This window comes from Sturnira hondurensis, unplaced genomic scaffold, assembly GCF_014824575.4.
Source record: "Sturnira hondurensis isolate 20B ecotype Veracruz unplaced genomic scaffold, ASM1482457v3 Scaffold0014432, whole genome shotgun sequence".
NCBI classification, from domain to species: Eukaryota; Metazoa; Chordata; class Mammalia; order Chiroptera; family Phyllostomidae; genus Sturnira; species Sturnira hondurensis.
Window position 1 is genome coordinate 3,781,076 of NW_028087063.1, and position 17,937 is coordinate 3,799,012.

At 38.0% G+C, this 17,937-nt stretch overlaps 1 protein-coding gene across 1 annotated transcript in view; it reads left to right on the top strand.

Annotated features, from left to right (window-relative positions):
• The window catches only part of DZIP3 (DAZ interacting zinc finger protein 3), a 99,802-nt gene extending 83,506 nt beyond the window's left edge, over positions 1–16,296 (top strand). The window contains 3 exon segments of the mRNA XM_037063359.1: positions 15,528–15,674; positions 15,755–15,857; positions 16,114–16,296. Coding sequence (XP_036919254.1) covers positions 15,528–15,674; positions 15,755–15,857; positions 16,114–16,224 — 361 coding nt within the window. The 3' untranslated portion in view covers positions 16,225–16,296.
• Positions 16,297–17,937: the final 1,641 nt, after the last annotated feature.

Consider the following 17,937-nt stretch of genomic DNA (forward strand, 5'->3'; position numbering starts at 1 on the left):
TACAAATTTTTGGATTATTTATCTAGTTCTGTGAAAAATCTCATTGGTATTTTGGTAGGGATTGCATTGATCCTGTAGATTGCTTTGGTCAGTATAGACACTAACAATATTAATTTTCCTAATCCATGAACATGATGTGTCTTTCCATTTATTTGTATCATCTTCAATTTCATCAGCATCTTACAGTTTTCAGAGTACAGGTATTTCACTCATTGGTTAAATTCATTTCTAGGTATTTTATTCTTATGATGCAATTGTACATGGAATTGTTTTCATAATTTCTTTTTGATAGTTTGTTATTAATGTATAAGAATGCAACAAATTTCTATGTATTAATTTTGTGTCCTGCAATATTAATCAATTTATTTATTAGTTCTAATAATTTGTGGTAGAATATTTGGCATTTCTATGTATATTATATGTCACCTAAAAAACAGTGAGCTTTATTTTTTCCTTTACAAATTAGATGTCTTTTATTTCTTTTTCTTGTCTGATTTCTGTGGCTAGGAGTTCCACTAATATGTCAAATAAAAGCAGGGAGAGTGGGCATGCTTTTCTTGTTCCTGATCTCAGTGGAAAACCTTTTAGCTTTTCACTGTTGAGTAAGATGTTAGCTATATGTTTGTCATATATGGCCGTTATTATGTTGAGGGCATATTCACTCTGTATATATTTTATTGAGAGTGTTTATCATAAATGGATATTGAATTTTGTCAGATGCATTTTCTGCATCTCTTGAAATAAGCATATCAATCGTATTTACCTTTGGCTTTTGTTAATGTGGTGTATCATGTTAATTGATTTGTGGATATTAAGCCATCCTTGCATCCTTGGAATATTCCATTTGATCATGATATATCTATTTTTAGTGTATTATTGAATGTGGTTTGATATATTTTGTTGAGGATTTTTCCATCTATATTCATCAGGTATATTGGCCCATGGATTTTTTAGTTAGTGTCTTTGTCTTGTTAACATTAGCATCATAAAATGAGTTTGGAAGTGTTCCTTTCTCTTCTATATTTTGGAATAGTTTGAGAATGATAGGTATTAACTTATCTTTAAATGTGTGGTAGACTTCACCTGTGAAGTTGTCTGGTCCTGGACTTTTGTTTGTTGGCAGTTGGGTTTTTGTTTGTTTGTTTATTTGTTTGTTTTTGGTTACTTACTCATTACTAGGGACCATTCTGTTCAGATTTTTTATTTCTTTCTGATTCAGATTTGGAAGATTGTATTTTTTTAGAAGTTTATCCCTTTCAGGTCATTCAGTTGGGTGGCATGTAATGTTTGTAGCAATATCTTACAATCCTTTTTCTGTGTGTTAGTTGTATCTTCTCTTTAATTTCTACTTTTATTTATTTGGACCCTCTTTTTTTTCTAAAGGAGTCTGATTAAAGATTTATTAATTTTGTTTATCTTTTCAAAGAACCAGTTCTCAGTTCCATTAATTTTTTCTATTGTTTTTCAGTCTCTATTTATTTCCACTCTGATTTTATTATTCGTTCTTTCCAATAACTTTGGGTTATGATTGTCGTTCTTTTTCTGTTTTCTTTAGCTGTGAGGTTAGACTGTAAGAGATTTTTTTTTCCTGTTCCTTGTGGCAGGCCTATATTGCTATAACCCCTTCTCTTAGAACTCCTATTGTTGCAGCCCATAGATTTTGGATTATTATGTTTCCATTTTCACTTGTCTCAATGTGATTTTTTAAAATTTTCCCTGTGATTTTTTTCACTGACCTATTGGTTGTTTAGTAGCATGTTATTTGGCTTCTGCATGTTTGTGTTATTTTCATATTTCTTTTTTAAAAATATATTTTATTGATTATACCATTACAGTTGTTCTATTCCACCCCTTCATTCCCCTCCACCCGCACACTCCCTCCCCCACTATTCTCCCCCCCTTAGTTTATAACCCCGTGTCTCAATTTCTTTAGATTCTATATTTCCCCCACTATTCTCACCCTCCCACCTATCTNGATTTATTAATTTTGTTTATCTTTTCAAAGAACCAGTTCTCAGTTTCATTAATTTTTTCTATTGTTTTTCAGTCTCTATTTATTTCCACTCTGATTTTATTATTCGTTCTTTCCAGTAACTTTGGGTTATGATTGTTGTTCTTTTTCTGTTTTCTTTAGCTGTGAGGTTAGACTGTAGGAGACTTTTTTTTCCTGTTCCTTGTGGCTGGCCTATATTGCTATAACCCCTTCTCTTAGAACTCCTTTTGTTGCAGCCCATAGATTTTGGATTATTATGTTTCCATTTTCACTTGTCTCAATGTGATTTTTTAAAAATTTTACCTGTGGTTTTTTTCACTGACCTATTGGTTGTTTAGTAGCATGTTATTTGGCTTCTGCATGTTTGTGTTATTTTCATATTTCTTATAATTGAGTTCTAGTTTCATGCCATTGTAGTCAGGAAAGATGTTTGATATAATTCAAGTTTTATTAAAATAAATTTATTTAAGATAAATGCAGTTCTTTGTTTCTTGTAACAATCTGTTTTTAGCAGTTTTCTTTTTTAAGGCCTTTTAATTGATTTATTTAAAAAATTTTCACTGTACTTCTGCCATTACCATTTAACCCCTCCAGCGATCACCATATTGTTGTTCATGTCCTTGAGTCCTTTTTTCATTTTGCTTGATTCCTCCACCCGCAAGCTCCCCCACCAGTAGCTGTCACCTGCTCTCTATGAGTCTGTGTCTGTTTTTCTTAGTTCAGTTTATTCATTAGATTCCACACATGAGTGAAATCATATTGCATTTATCTTTCTCTGACTGGCTTGTTACACTTAGCATAATGTTCTCCAGGTCCATCCATGCTGTTACAAAAGGTAAAATTTTTTATGGCCAAGTAGTATTCCATTGTTTAAATTTCCCACAGTACTTTTACCTTTCTTTTAAAGTCTGTCTTGTCTGATAAAAATATTGCTACCCCAGCTTTTTAAAATCTTCATTTGCAAGAATATACTCATATATTTTTAATGTTTTCACTTAAAGTCTGTGTGTCTTAGGTATGAGGTTAGTCTCTTGCAGGTAGCATAAATAGAGCTCTTGATTTTTTATTCATTTAGCCCTCCTTTGTCTTTAGTTGGAGCATTTTGTCTATATAAATTTAAAGTAATTATTGATAAGCATGTATTTATTGCCATTTTGTTAACTGTTTTCTGGTTGTTTTGTACTTCTTTGCTATTCCTTCTCTTGCTTTCTTCCCTTGTGATTTGATTAATTCTTTTAGTATTATGTATGGATTCCTTTTTCTTAACTTTTGTGTATCATAGGTTTTTGGTTTACGGTTATCATGAGGTTCATATAATAACCTATGTATGGAAGTCTATTTTAAGTCAATGGCCACTTACATTTGAATGCATTTTAAAATCACTATATTTCTATCCCTGAACACACATTTTATATATTGGCTGTGATAGTTGACACATTTCTATTTTGTGTATCTCTTAACTAATTCTTGTAGGTGTAGATACTACAAGATAGTAGTATCTATAGGTACTATAAAAATACTATAGGTACTTTTTGTCATTTAATCTTTATACTGGTTTTATATGATGGGGGACCCCCAGAAAACAGACTTATCTTCTACAGAGTGTGTCCCTTGTATATAGTGCAGGCTTCTCTGGCTAGCTAGATGTTCTAGGAGCTTATCCCTGTCAGTGCAGTAGCTGGCATTGTTGTGAGAGGCTGCATACAGCTTCAGTGATTTTTTTTAAGACTCTTTCAAGGTGTTTGCCCATTTCATGATGGGTGATTTACCAGCCCATACCACACCGAATGTCAAGCAGTTTTTGACCAAAAATGGCATGACCCTCATGCCCCACCCTTCTTATTTACCTGATACCACCCTAAGTGACTTTCCTTTGTTTTCCCATATGAAAAAAGTCCTCAAAGGGAGACACTTTGTCCATGTGGAAGAGAAGAAATGAAAAATGGCAGAAGCATTAAAAAGCATCAAAATCAATGAGTTCAAAACTGTTTTTAGCAGTGGAAAAAATGTCTCAATAGGTGTATTGCATCAGAGTACTCCATCAGATGGAGAGTACTTTGAAGGTAACTGAAGTTTAAGTGTGTAAGAATAAATACACTATTTTTTATAAATAAATTAATATTTTGGGGGGACTCTCTACTCATATGTGGTTAATCCACTCCCTTTACTGTATATTTGCTTTCATCAGTGAGACATTTTCATTCATATTTTTATTTTAATTACAGTTTATATTCAATATTATTTTGTTTTAGTTTCAAGTGTATAGCATACTGGTTTTACAGTCATATATTTTACAAAACGATCCCCACCTGGCACCATACATAGTTATTACAATGTTATTGACTCTATTCCCTATGCTGTACTTTACATTCTCATGACTATTTTGTGACTGACAATTTGTACTTCTTATTCCCTTTCACTTTTTTCACCCAGCCTCTCCACACCCTTCCCTCTGGTGACCACCAGTCTGATTTCCTTAACTATGAGTCTGTATCTGCTTTGTTTGTTTGTTTTGCTGTTCAGTTTCCACATATATGTGAAACCACATGGTATTTGTATTTCTGTCTAACTTATGTGACTTAGCATAATACCCTCTAGGTCCATCTGTGCTGTCACAAATAGTAAGATTTCATTCTTTTTTATGGCAGTTATATTCCATTGTATATATGTACCACAGCTTTTTTATACACTTGTCTATTTACGGACACTTGGGTTGCTTCCATATCTTGACTACTGTAAATGCTGCAGAGAACATAGGTGTATATATTCTTTAAAATGAGTGTTTTGAGTTTCTTAGGATAATGCATAGAAGTAGAATTGCTGGTCCATAAGGCAAATCCATTTTTCATTTTTTGAGGAGCCTCCATACTGCTTTCCACAGTGGCTGCCCAGTCTGCGTTCCCACCAACAGTGCATGAGGGTTCCCTTTTCTCCACATCCTGGTCAACACTTGTTGATTTCTTAATGATAGCCATTTTGACAGGTGTGAGATGATATCTTACTGTGGTTTTAATTTGCATTTCTCTGATAATTTGTGATGTTGAGCATCTTTGCATATGTATATAGGCCACCTGTTTGTTCTCTTTGGAAAAGTATCCAGGTCTTTTGTGCATTTTTTAAATTGAATTACTTATTTTTTTAGTGTTGAGTAATATAATTTCTTTATGAATTTTAGATATTAATTCCTTATCTGATGTATCATTGGTGAACGTATTCTTCCATTCAGTGGGTTGTCTTTTTATTTTGTTTATGGTTTCTGTCACTGTGCAAAAACTTTTTACTTTTATTTATTCCATTTGTTTATTTTTTAAATCTCATTTCCTGAGGAGATATGTCAGAAAAAATATTATTAAGAGAAATTTCAAAGATTTTATTGCCTTTGTTCACTTCTAGGAGTTTTATGGTTTCAAGTGTTGCATTTGAGTCTTATTGTATTTTGAGTTTCTTCTTGTATATAGTATAAGAAAGTTGTCTTGTCTCAATTTTTTGCATGCCCAGTTTTCCCAACAGCATTTGTTGAATACACTGTCTTTAACTCTGTATTTTCTTGCCTCTTGTTTCATATATGAATTGAACATATAGATGTGGACTTATTTCTGGGTTCTCTTATTCTGTTCCATTGATATATATGTGTGTGTTTTTATGCCAGTACCACGCTATTTCGATTACTATAGCATTGTAATATCGCTTTATATTAGGTAGCATGATAACTCCAACTTTGTTCTTTCTCAAGTTTTCTATTCAAGGTCTTTAGTGGTTCCTTGTAAATTTTTGAAATATTTATTCTACTTCTGTGAAACATGCCATGGGTATTTTGAAAGGAATTGCATTGAGCATGTAGATTGCTTTGGGTAGTATGGGCATTTTAATGATGTTAGTTCTTTGTATCCATGAGCACGGTATATGCTGTCACTTATTTGTGTCTTCTTCAGTTTCTCTGTTCAGTGTGTTACAGTTTTCTAGGTATAGATCTTTTACCTACTTGGTTAAATTTAGTCCTAGATATTTATCTTTTCATGCAATTGTAAATGGATTGTTTTCTTAATTTCCCCTTCTGATAGTTCATTATTGGTATATAAAAATAAAACCAAATTCTGAATATTTATTTTGTGTCCTGCTACTTTACTGATTCATTTATCATTTCCAGTCATTTTTTTTTTTTGGTGGAAGGCTTAGGGTTCTCTGTATACAGTATAATGTCATATGCGAATAAGACAGTTTTACTTCTTTTTCCATTTGGATTTTTGAAATTTCTTCTTCTTGCCTGATTGTTGTACCTAAGACTTAGGGTACTATGCTGAATAAGAGTGGCAAAAGTGAATATCCCTGTCTTGTTCTAGATCTTAAGGGTAATGCTTTCTTTTAGGTTTTTTTTCTGCTGAGTATGATATTAGCTCTGTTTTTCTCATATATGGCTTTTATTATGTTGATATATGTTTCCTGTATTCACACTTAGCTGAGAATTTTTATGATAAATGGGCACTGGATTTTGTCAAACACGTTTTCTATAACTGATGACATGATTGTAATTTTATCCTTAATTTTGTAAATGCAGTATGTCATGTTAATTGTCTTGCATGTATTGTACAAATCTTGTGTCCAGGAATAAATCCCACTTTATCATAGCATATGATCTTTTCAATGTTTTGCTGTATTTGATTGGCTAATATTTTGTTGAATATTTTTGCATCTGTGTTCATCTGGGATACTGGCCTGTAATTTTTCTTTCTTTGTAGTGTCTTTAGCTACTTTTGCAATTAGGATAATGCTTGCCTCATAAATGTTCTAAACTCTAGAATCTTTTGGAAGAGTTTGAGAAGAATAGGTACTAGTTCTTCTTTGAATGTTCGGTAAAATTCACCTGTGAAGCTATCAAGTCCAGGATTTTTGTTTGGGATTGTTTTTGTTGCTTAATCAGTCTATTCAGATTTTGTTTCTTCTTAACTTGGTCTTTCTTGTAAATTGTATATTTTAGGAATTTATCCATATCTTTCAGATTGTCCAAAATGTTGGCATATAGTTGTTTGCAATATTTTCTTTAATCCTTTGTATTAGTTTTTACTTGTTTTTTATTCCTGTTTTATTAAGTTGCATCTCTCCTCTTCTTTCTCCCCCCTCCACTCTCCCCCGCCCCCCTCTTTCATCCTTGTTAAAGACTTATCAATCCTGTTTATGTTTTTAAAGAACCAGCTCTTGGTTTCATCACTGTTTTGTATTGTTTTTTTTTTTTTTTTTAGATTCTATTATGTTTGTTTCCATTCTGGTTTTTATTATTTACTCCTACTCACCTTGAGCTTTGTCTGTTGTTCTTTTTATAGTTCATGTAGGTACAATTTAAGCTCATTTAAGATTCTTCTTGTTTCTTGAGGCAGGCCTGTATTGCTATGAATTTCCCTCTTAGCACTGCTTTCACTGTTTCCCAGAGATTATGTATTATTGTCTTTTCATTTTCATTTGCCTCAAAATATTTTTATCTTTTGAACTCATTGTTAACCCACTTGTTGTTTAGTAACATGGCTTCTATGTTTTTGTGTGGTTCAGTTTTTTGTTGTAATAGATTCTTAAGTTTCATGCCATTGTGATCAGAGATGTTTGATATGATTTCATTCTTCTGAAATTTATTGAGGTAGGTTTTGTGGTGTAACATGTGGTCTATTCTGGAAAAATATTTCTTGTGTACTAGGAAAGAAAGCATACTCTGCTTCTTTGGGTAAAATACTCTCGAAATATCAATTAAACCCATCTGGTCTAGCATGTCATTTAAGGCTACTCTTTCTTTACTGGTTTTGTAAATGGAAAATTTAACCATTGATATCAATATGGTTTTAAAGTCCACTACTATGACTGTATTACTGTCGATCTCTTCCTTTATTTCTGTTAAGATTTTCTTTGTGTATTTACATGTTCCTTTGTTGAGTGCATAAATGTCTTTTTCCATTTCTTTGCTTTCAGTCTATGTGTATCTTTTGACCTGAAGTGGGTCTCTTTCTTTTAAAAGATATTTTCAGAGAGAGAGGAAGGGAGAGGGAGAAAGAGAGGAAGAAAAACATCAATGTGTGATTGCCTCTCGTGTGCCCCCTATTGGGGACCTGGCCTGCAACCCAGGCGTGTGCCCTGACTAGGAATCGGATTAGTAATCCTTTGGTTTGCAGGTTGGCACTCAATCCACTGAGCCACACCAGCCTTCACCAGGGTGAAGTCGGTCTCTTTGAGAGAGCATATATGTAGGTCTTATTTTCTTATCCATTTACCTACCCTATTCCTTTTGATTGGAGCATTTACTCCTTTTACACTTAAAGTGGATACTGATAGGTACATATTTATTGATGATTTAGTACATATTTGTGCTCCTCTTTTTTTCTTTCTTTTCTTTAAAAAGTCTCTTTAACATTCTTGTAACACTGGTTTAGTGGCGATCATATACTTTAGCTTTCATTTTATCTCGGAAGGTCTTTATTTTTTCTTCAATTTTCAATTATAACCTTGCTAGGTAGAGTAAGGTTCCTTGCTTTTCATCACTTTGAGTATTTTGTGACAGTCCCTTCTGGCCTGAAATGTTTTTGTTGCGAAATTAGCTGCCAGTCTTATGGGAGCTCCTTTGTAGATAACTAACTTTTTCTCCTGCTGCTTTTAAGATTCTCTCTTTGTCTTTAACTTCTGTCATTTTAATTATGTTGTATCTTGGAGTGGGCCTCTTTGGGTTCATCTTGTTTGGGATTCTTTGTGCTTCCTGTACTTTGTCTTTTTCTTCTACCAGTTAGGGAGGCTTTCAGTAATTATTTCTTCACATAGGTTCTAGATCCCTTGCTGTCTCTGTTTTTCTAGTACTTTTGTGATATGGATATTGTCATGCTTCATGTCTCCTTAGACGTCCCTTAAAAATCCTCACTTATAATTTTTTCTTTTTGCTGCTCTGAATGGGCATTTTCTGCTACCTTGTATTTTATATATTACTGATTCAACCCTCTGCTTCATCTAATCTGCTGTTGACTTTTAGTGTATGCCTCATTTTAAATATTTTATTCTTCATTTCTGAATTGTTCTATTTTATTTTTTTAAAGATTTTATTTATTTATTTATCTTTGGAGGGGAAGGAGAGAGGGAGAGAAACATCAATGTATGGTTGCCTTTCATGCGTCCCCTGCTGGGAGTTGGCCTGCAGGGAACTGGCCTGCAACCCAGGCATGTGTCCTGACTGGGAACTGAACCGCGATCCTCTAGTTTGCAGGCCTGTGCTCAATCCACTGAGCTTCGCCAGCCAGGGCCTGAATTGTTCTATTTTATAGTTTCTTTGTCCTTTTCACTGCTTTTGAAGTTCTACCTAAGTTTTTTGAGCATCCTTACAATCAGTGTTTTGAACTCTAGCTAGTAGATTGTTTTCTTCCATTTCATTTAGTTCTTTGGGGGGGATTTCTCCTGCTCTTTCATTTGGGACATGTTTCTTTGTCTCCCCTTTTTGGCTGCCTCTCTGTATTTTTTTCTGTATATTAGGTTATTTGTTGTCTTTCCCAGTCTTGATGGGGTGGCCTTATGTAGTAGGTGTCCTGTGGGGTTCAACTGTACAGTGTCACTGATCACCTGAGCTACGTATTCCAAGAATGCCCCTTGTGTGGATAATGTGAGTCCTGTTGTAGTTGAGTCTTGATTGCTGTTGCTTATCTGTGGGTATGGTTGACCCTAAACCTGGATGACTGAAGATTGACCCCTGACTGAAGNAGAGGCTAGCAATTTCTCGGTCACTTAGAGTTATTGGCTCTGGGACTTTGAGTTCTTCTTGCACCATCTTTTGGGCTGTTCGTGCCTGTTCCATAGCAGGATCAGAGTCCTAAGGTGTTCACTAGCGCAGGGCAACTAAGTCACTGGGTTGTGACGCTGTGTGTGGGGGCGGGGTCAAAGAGGGACAATGGCTTCCCTCTGCCGCCTGCCGCTGTTGCTCCCACCAGCACCGTAGTCACCACCGTCACCAGGCCCACACGTTTCGTTCCACTGCACTCGAATGTGCCACCGCTGTCAGCCCTCCACCACTGGGTTTGCCCCCTGGGGCCTGCGTGGTCCGTCTCACTGTGCGCGAATGTGTGACCTTGGTCAGTCTGCCCTGCACCCCGACTGATTCCAGGCTGCCTCTGTGCCTGGGTCGGGGGACCTGTCCTGTCCAACCCTGCTCGCTGCTGGCTCTGCCCCTCTTACCGTCTCCGTTGAACGGTTAGATGTTGTCGGACTTCCGTATAATTCAATTTTCTGTCCTTTGGTTGTGTCTTTGTTTCTCAAAACCTTTGTTGTATTCAAACTTGGTTGTGGGAGAAGGCACAGTGTTTCCACCTATGCCTCCATCTTGGCGGAAGTCTCCTCTTTAACATTCTTGTAACACTGGTTTAGTGGCGATCATATACTTTAGCTTTCATTTTTATCTCGGAAGGTCTTTATTTTTTCTTCAATTTTCAATTATAACCTTGCTAGGTAGAGTAAGGTTCCTTGCTTTTCATCACTTTGAGTATTTTGTGACAGTCCCTTCTGGCCTGAAATGTTTTTGTTGCGAAATTAGCTGCCAGTCTTATGGGAGCTCCTTTGTAGATAACTAACTTTTTCTCCTGCTGCTTTTAAGATTCTCTCTTTGTCTTTAACTTCTGTCATTTTAACTATGTTGTATCTTGGAGTGGGCCTCTTTGGGTTCATCTTGTTTGGGATTCTTTGTGCTTCCTGTACTTTGTCTTTTTCTTCCACCAGTTAGGGAAGCTTTCAGTAATTATTTCTTCAAATAGGTTCTAGATCCCTTGCTGTCTCTGTTTTTCTAGTACTTTTGTGATATGGATATTGTTATGCTTCATGTCTCCTTAGACGTCCCTTAAAAATCCTCACTTATAATTTTTCCTTTTTGCTGCTCTGAATGGGCATTTTCTGCTACTTTGTATTTTATATATTACTGATTCAACCCTATGCTTCATCTAATCTGCTGTTGACTTTTAGTGTATGCCTCATTTTAAATATTTTATTCTTCATTTCTGAATTGTTCTATTTTATAGTTTCTTTGTCCTTTTCACTGCTTTTGAAGTTCTACCTAAGTTTTTTGAGTATCCTTTCAATCAGTGTTTTGAACTCTACCTAGTAGATTGTTTTCTTCCATTTCATTTAGTTCTTTTGGGGGGATTTCTCCTGTTCTTTCATTTGGGACATGTTTCTTTGTCTCCCCTTTTTGGCTGCCTCTCTATTTTTTTCTGTATATTAGGTTATTTGTTGTCTTTCCCAGTCTTGATGGGGTGGCCTTATGTAGTAGGTGTCCTGTGGGGTTCAACTGTACAGTGTCACTGATCACCTGAGCTACGTATTCCAAGAATGCCCCTTGTGTGGATAATGTGAGTCCTGTTGTAGTTGAGTCTTGATTGCTGTTGCTTATCTGTGGGTGGGGTTGACCCTAAACCTGGATGACTGAAGATTGACCCCTGACCGAAGTGTAGGAGCTACTGTGTAGGGTAGCTGACCCCAGGAAGCAGAGTTCTCCACAGTGGGGTATGGTACCACCTGAGATCTCCCTTTGGGTGTGCTGCTTGTAGAGCTAATCAGGTCATGCTCCTATGGGGTCTGAAGCCAGCCTCTGGGCGTGTTGGTTCTGGGGACTCTTGCGAGGAGCTCCAATGCAGGTCAATGTAAGAATCTTCCAGTGATCAGTCCTCAGCTACTTGTTAGGAGCTACAAGTTGATCCACAGTTGGTGGCCACTTTTGCTGGTCCTAGATGCATGCTGCCCCGCCAAAATTTGCACCAAGGCCGGCTTTTACCAGAATTGAGTCTGGGGCAAGTTAGTAGAAGGCCTAATTCACTCTGAGACCTGGCTCTGTCTTCTACTACCTGTTTGGTTTAGCTGCTGAAAGAACTTCTGGCAGTGTGTGAATTACATGAGACAGGTTCTGAGTCACCAGGTAGGGACAAGTGGTGTTCACTAGGCTGATACAGATTCAAACTCAGCACCAGTGCCAGGCCTGAAGCCACTCAGCAAAAGCCTCAGTGTAAACCAAGGTCAGCTGCTACCCACCTGGGGCCTGCAGATCTCTGTGGTGGGTGGCAGGGTCTCAGGGAGTCATCAGAGTTCATCAGGCTGTGACAGAACAGGATTTGGCTTTGTGGAGGGAGGGCTCAGCACAGGAATGGTGGCCCTGGATAGTGTACATGAGGGAAAAGATGGCTTTGCCCCAGAGCCACACAACTAGGTCTCTCTTTGGGTACCTCTGATGCTCACTGAGACTGCCTGGACCTCCTTGAGAGCCTTTCAAGAAAGACTGCAGAGGGCCCAGGTTGCTTGCAGACTGCTGATTTCCCAGCGGGATGCCAGCTTGGCAGGGTGGGGCCACTAGCTCTCCCTGGGCTGATGGATGCCGTATGGCGGGAGTGCTCTACCCAGGAAAATGGTGTCTGTGGCCGGAGCGGGACACAACCCAGTCTGTCCCTGTGTGGCTCTTGTCATCTCAGAGCTGCCATCCCTGTGCTGGATTTAGGGTGAGTGCCCACAAATGAGATTGTGTGTGCTGGCCCTATGAGAGGGCGCCTGGGTTTCTAGCAGATTCCTGTCTGTCTCCGGTGGTCAGAATCCCCACTGATTGTCACAGCCACATGTGACATGGGCTCCACTTCTCTGCTTTGGTGCTCCAGGTTAGGAGCCTGGCATGGGGTTGAGACCCCTCACTCCTCAAGGCAAACCTTTGCACCTGAGGTCATTTCTCTGGTTTCTCAACTGCCGCGTGTGTGTGCTGGTCCAGTTGTGTTCACATTTCCACCCTCCTATATGTCCTTATAAGACTTCTGTTTAGCTAGTCTTCAGTTGATTATTCAGGTAGATTGTTCTGTGATTTAGTTTAACTCCAATTTGATTTGGGGAGAAGCTAAGTGCAACCTCCGCTACTCCACTGCCATCTTGGATCTCCCTGATTCACATATTTTCTTATTCCTAGTTAGCACCTTTTCTTTTTCCACTTAAGGAAGTCTCAACTTTTGTTGTATGGCTGGTTTGGTGGTGATGAACTTCTTTAGCTTTTGCTTGTCTGGGGAACTCTTTCTCTCCTTTAATTCTGAATGATACCTTGCCAGGTAGAGTATTCTTGGAAGTAGGTTTTTTTCTTTTAGCGCTCTAGGTATATTGTGTGACTCCCTTCTGGCATACAAATTTCTGCTTAAACATCAGCTCATCATCCAAGGAGGTTGGCTTGTTTGTTGCTACTTGCTTTTCTATTGCTGCTATTAAGATTATCTCTTTAGCCCCGAATGGTGCAGCTCAGTGGGTTGGGTGTTGTTCCACAAACCAGAAGGTAATCAGTTCAATTCCCAGTCAGGGCGCATGCCTGGGTTGCAGGGCCAGGTCCCCAGTTGGGGGCAATGCAAGAGGCAACTGATTGGTGTTTTTCTTTCCCTCTCCCCTTCTCTCTAAAAAATAAACATTAAAAAAAAAGATTCTCCCTTTATCTCTAAATGTTTGCATGGTGATTATAATGTATCTTGGTGTGGACCTCTTTGGGTTCATCTTGTTTGGGACTGTGTGCTTCCTGGACCTGCATGTCTGTTTCCTTCCTCAAGTTAGGGCAGTTTTGTCTCTTTCTTTCATCTCCTTCTGGGACCCCAGTACTGCAAATGTTAGTGTGCTTGGTGGTGTCCCAGAGGTCCTTAAATATTCTCATATTTTTGAAGTTCTTTTTCTTTTTGTTGTTCCTTTTCAGCTTGAGTGACTTCCACTGTTCTCTTCCAGATTGCTGATCTGTTTTTCTCTGTCATCTAACTTTTTTATTTTCTTGTGTATTTTTCATTGCAGTTTATTGTATTCTTTAGTTCTGACTGGTACTTTCTTATATTTTCTATCTCAGTGTTGAAATACTCACTGTGTTCATTTTTCTCTGAAGTTTGGTGGGTAACTTTATGACGGTTGCTTATCTTTATTGCATTTCGTTCTTTTTCTAGGTTTTCTCTTGTTCCCTTGTTTGGAACATGTTCCTCTGTCTTGTCATTTTACCTAATTCTCTGTGTTTGTTTCTGTGTATCAGGTAGATCAGCTATGTCTCCCAGTCTTGAAGAAGTAGCCTTGTGTAGGTGATGTCCTACAGGCCCAGCAGGGTAATCCCTTCTGGCCACCCTCTGGTGCTCCAGGAGTCCCCGGTTGGGCAGCATACACCCTTCCATTTCAGGGGCTTCAAAGGCTGCTGGTCCACTGTGTGGGCATGGGCTGACCATGTAGCAGGGCTGAAGTATAGGGGTGTGAAAGCTTTCATCAGAGTGCAGCCATTGGCATTAGGAGGCTAGAGGGAAAATTTTCAAATGGTGTCTGCTAGGACTGGCATCGGCACGGCAGAACTAGATCATGAAAATAGCTGCCAATATGTTTCAGGTCCCGGGGAGAGTCCCTACTGCTACCTTCCTCTTTGGCAGCCTTTCCAGGAATATTAAATGTGTCCCCTTCAACTGTGGTTTGTGTCAGTGATTGTCAGCCAGTGTGCCATGAAACACTGCTGTGCTGCAAGAATTGTTAAAGCATGCAGTACCTGGCTGCTCAGTCAGGGGCACTGAGCTCGCTTCCCTTAGATTGTCAAATTAAAAAAATGACAACAGCCAACACAACAGTAGCCTCTGGTGTGAATAAATCAAAATTATACCTATATTTTTGTCAGATTAGCAAAAATATATTTTTTGGTGTGCTGCAGAATGTTAGTAGTTAGTTTATGTGTGCCATGACAGGATAAAGGTTGAAAATCACTGGTCTACGTGCTTTTCCTCTGGTGTTTTCTCTGTGCTTTCCTGATCGAGTGAGTCTGTGCATGAACCCTGTAAGAGCGGGATTTCTGTTCCCTGCAGTTCTGTACTTTTCCTGGATGTATTCCCCATTGTTTTTCAAAGCCAGGTGTTTTGTGGTCTCATCTATCTTGTGCATGTATTAAGGGTTGGGATACCTGATGTGGAACTTGAATCTGTCACTCCTCAAGGAAAAGTTCTATACCTTTGAGATCCCTCCTGACGTGGAGTACCACAGCTGGGGTGTGGTTTTTTTCTCTTAGTGGAACTGTATCTCTCCTACTGTTCTCAGTGCTGTGTCTTGTGCTCATCCAGTCTCCATCTTGAACTCCTTCAAGCCCTTGACTCCAGCAGTTAGCTGTCATAATTATCTCCACAACATGTTCAGAAAAATAGGAATTGTATTAATTCATCAATTAACAATAAATTTTCAACTTCAACTGGACAAGTGGCATGGGAAGTTTTTATGAAATACCTCTGATCATTCTAGAATAAATTGACCCTTCTGAAATTCACACTAGGTTACTTTGAATGATTCTAAAAGAGGAATTTTTTCCTAATTTTCCAGAAACATTTGTTTAAATTAAAAGAGTATATATAGTTATTTTTCTTTTATTTGGCTCTAAGTATATAAACAATAATGCCAACATTTTGGTCAGGTTTTATCATTAATCTGATTGACCTTACCCTTTTGCTAATCCTTCATTTTGTGCTATTCTATTAATTTTTCCTGTTTTAGGACAATTTTTTAAAGAATTATAATATTCTTATTTTCAGGGTCAAGGGAAATTAGTGCCAAATGCTAGCTGTGTTTCACCCAGCTGTACTCCACCTCAGTCCAGTGCTGTCCAGCCCCCCAAATCGGCCTGAAGCCCCCTTGGCTCACAAGGGCCTGCCATGTGGGAAGGAGCCAGTAATTTGCTTAGAATGAAATGTTTTAAATCAGTTCAAATTTGGGAAAAAGAAATGAGCTGAATACATCTTATGTGTGTTTTCCCTGGGATGATGAGGAAGAGGAAGAAGAGCCTTGTGTAATCTGTCATGAGAATCTCTCTCCAGAAAACCTCTCAGTTTTGCCTTGTGCTCACAAATTCCACTCTCAGGTAAACTTATCGTTTTAATATTTGACCATACAGCAGTCAACTATGCAAGATTCCCACTGCCTTACTTGAAATCATTTGCATGTATCATTATCCACTGCTGTCTCTTGAGCTCCATCGGATAGAATGCTGGGCTTTTCCGTACCACACACAACTATTCATGCCTGTTTTCCCGTACCTAGCTATGAGTTGCATTGTGCTTTCTCAGTGAAGCCTAGGCTGTAGCTGAGAGACTGACACGAGTCTTTTTGCTCCTCAGGGCATTAGACCTTGGTTAATGCGGCAGGGAACGTGCCCAGCCTGCAGGCGCCATGTTTTGCTACCAGATGAATTTCCTGGTCACTCCAGGCAGCACTTGCCTAAGATCTGATACGAGGGGTGATTGCACAAGGGAAGTTTTCAGACGCCACAGTTTAGTTTTGCCTTTTGTTATGAGCTTATATTGTGAATGGTGTGAAGCAGTGCACTCAGCATTGTGCAAAAGAAGCTAGCTAATATCAAAGCTGCAGCCAGAGAGGAAAGGACGAGTCTTCTGGCCTGGGGACTGAAAGGGCTTAAAGATGATAGAATTTTAAAGGTTACATCATATTCGTACTTATCTTTGTAGGTATTTTCTTCTAGCATAAACATGATAACCATCAGGGTGTATCCTAGGGTGTTTTTCTTGTCATTTTTCTTTCTTACCTCACTCATTCTTTTCTTTCCCCCATTATACTACATTTTAATTTCCTGAAATAAATGTTTCATTGTTGCGTAATTACAGTTGTCCACATTTTCCCCCATTACTCTCCCCTGGTATACCCACCCCCAGCCCCCACCTTCAATCCTCCCATCACCGTTGCCTTTGTCCACAGATCCTTTATACGTGTTCCTTGATGACCCTCCTGAAATAAATTCAAGCAAGAGAAAAACTGGTATAGTAAGAAGAGAAGTAGGAAAATTTCACAGATTTCAGTGTTTCTTTTGACTTTTAAAATTACTTACAAAAATAATTACTTAAATTTTATCCCTATCTACCCCATTCTTTTATGTTCTCTAAAATGTACCCATGAAGAGACTATGAGCTACTTGAAGGTGTGGTGGGTTGTAGCTGATTTATAATAGTTTGTGAGAGATGATTGTTAAAGTTTCAGGAAGTTTGTAAGCCAGTTATCAAATTGTTGGAAGTTTGAAATTTGCTGTAGTAGAAGTATCTTACCCCATAGAAATTGATAAATGCTGTAATTAAGTGCTTCTCTTCCTGTCAAGAGCTGGTTGTTCAACATTTACCAGCATAGCACTGGGACCATGTCTGATCCTTCTTAGTGCTCCCAGTGTCTTGCCCAGTAGGTGCTGCATACCTGTTCCTAGAGTCAGAAATAAGGAAGTAGTAAGAAAGGGAGTTACTGTGCTAATGAAGTTACTTGCTTAGTTGAATAACTGAGATCTTATGTCCATTTGTAAACATGGTCTTTGGGCCTTAATCATTTATACTTTGTAGGGATATTGTTTTTCTGCCTTAATTGTCTAATTTGACTTTCTGATGCCAGGGGTTGTGGGGAACTGTTGTTTATTGTTGCTTCTTGTGACAAATTTGATACCTGCTGGGCTAAGTGGCACATCTAAAGCTTGTCACTGAGAACTTTCATTCTCAGAAGTGAAAACCCTGTTTTGAAACTAGTAGTGTGTAAATGTGGAACTGTTTTACATGTCCCCAGTTAAAAAGTTAATAGAATTCAGTTACCTTGTAAGACAAATGTTACTTGGTTCATATTTGTTTTCCATAATTAATGTAATAATTGAGACTGTGAATGTGTTCCCTGACTCAGCAACTATTCTCTCTGTACACTTCAGTGCAAATGTATTTTGAAGTTACTTCAAATCTCTATTTAAACCTGCTATTTCTGTAATGGTATGTTAAATGTTTTCTTCTGTAATAAGAACAGACTAAAATGTAAAGGAAATATAAAAAAATGAAGGCAGTCATTCAGACATGTAAAATGCCGAGATTGTATCAGAATTGCAAAATTCAGAACTTACAAGGCCTTTAATAATTTTCTTGTCTAATACTTCAAAGTCATAGTCATATAGCAAATTACCTTGT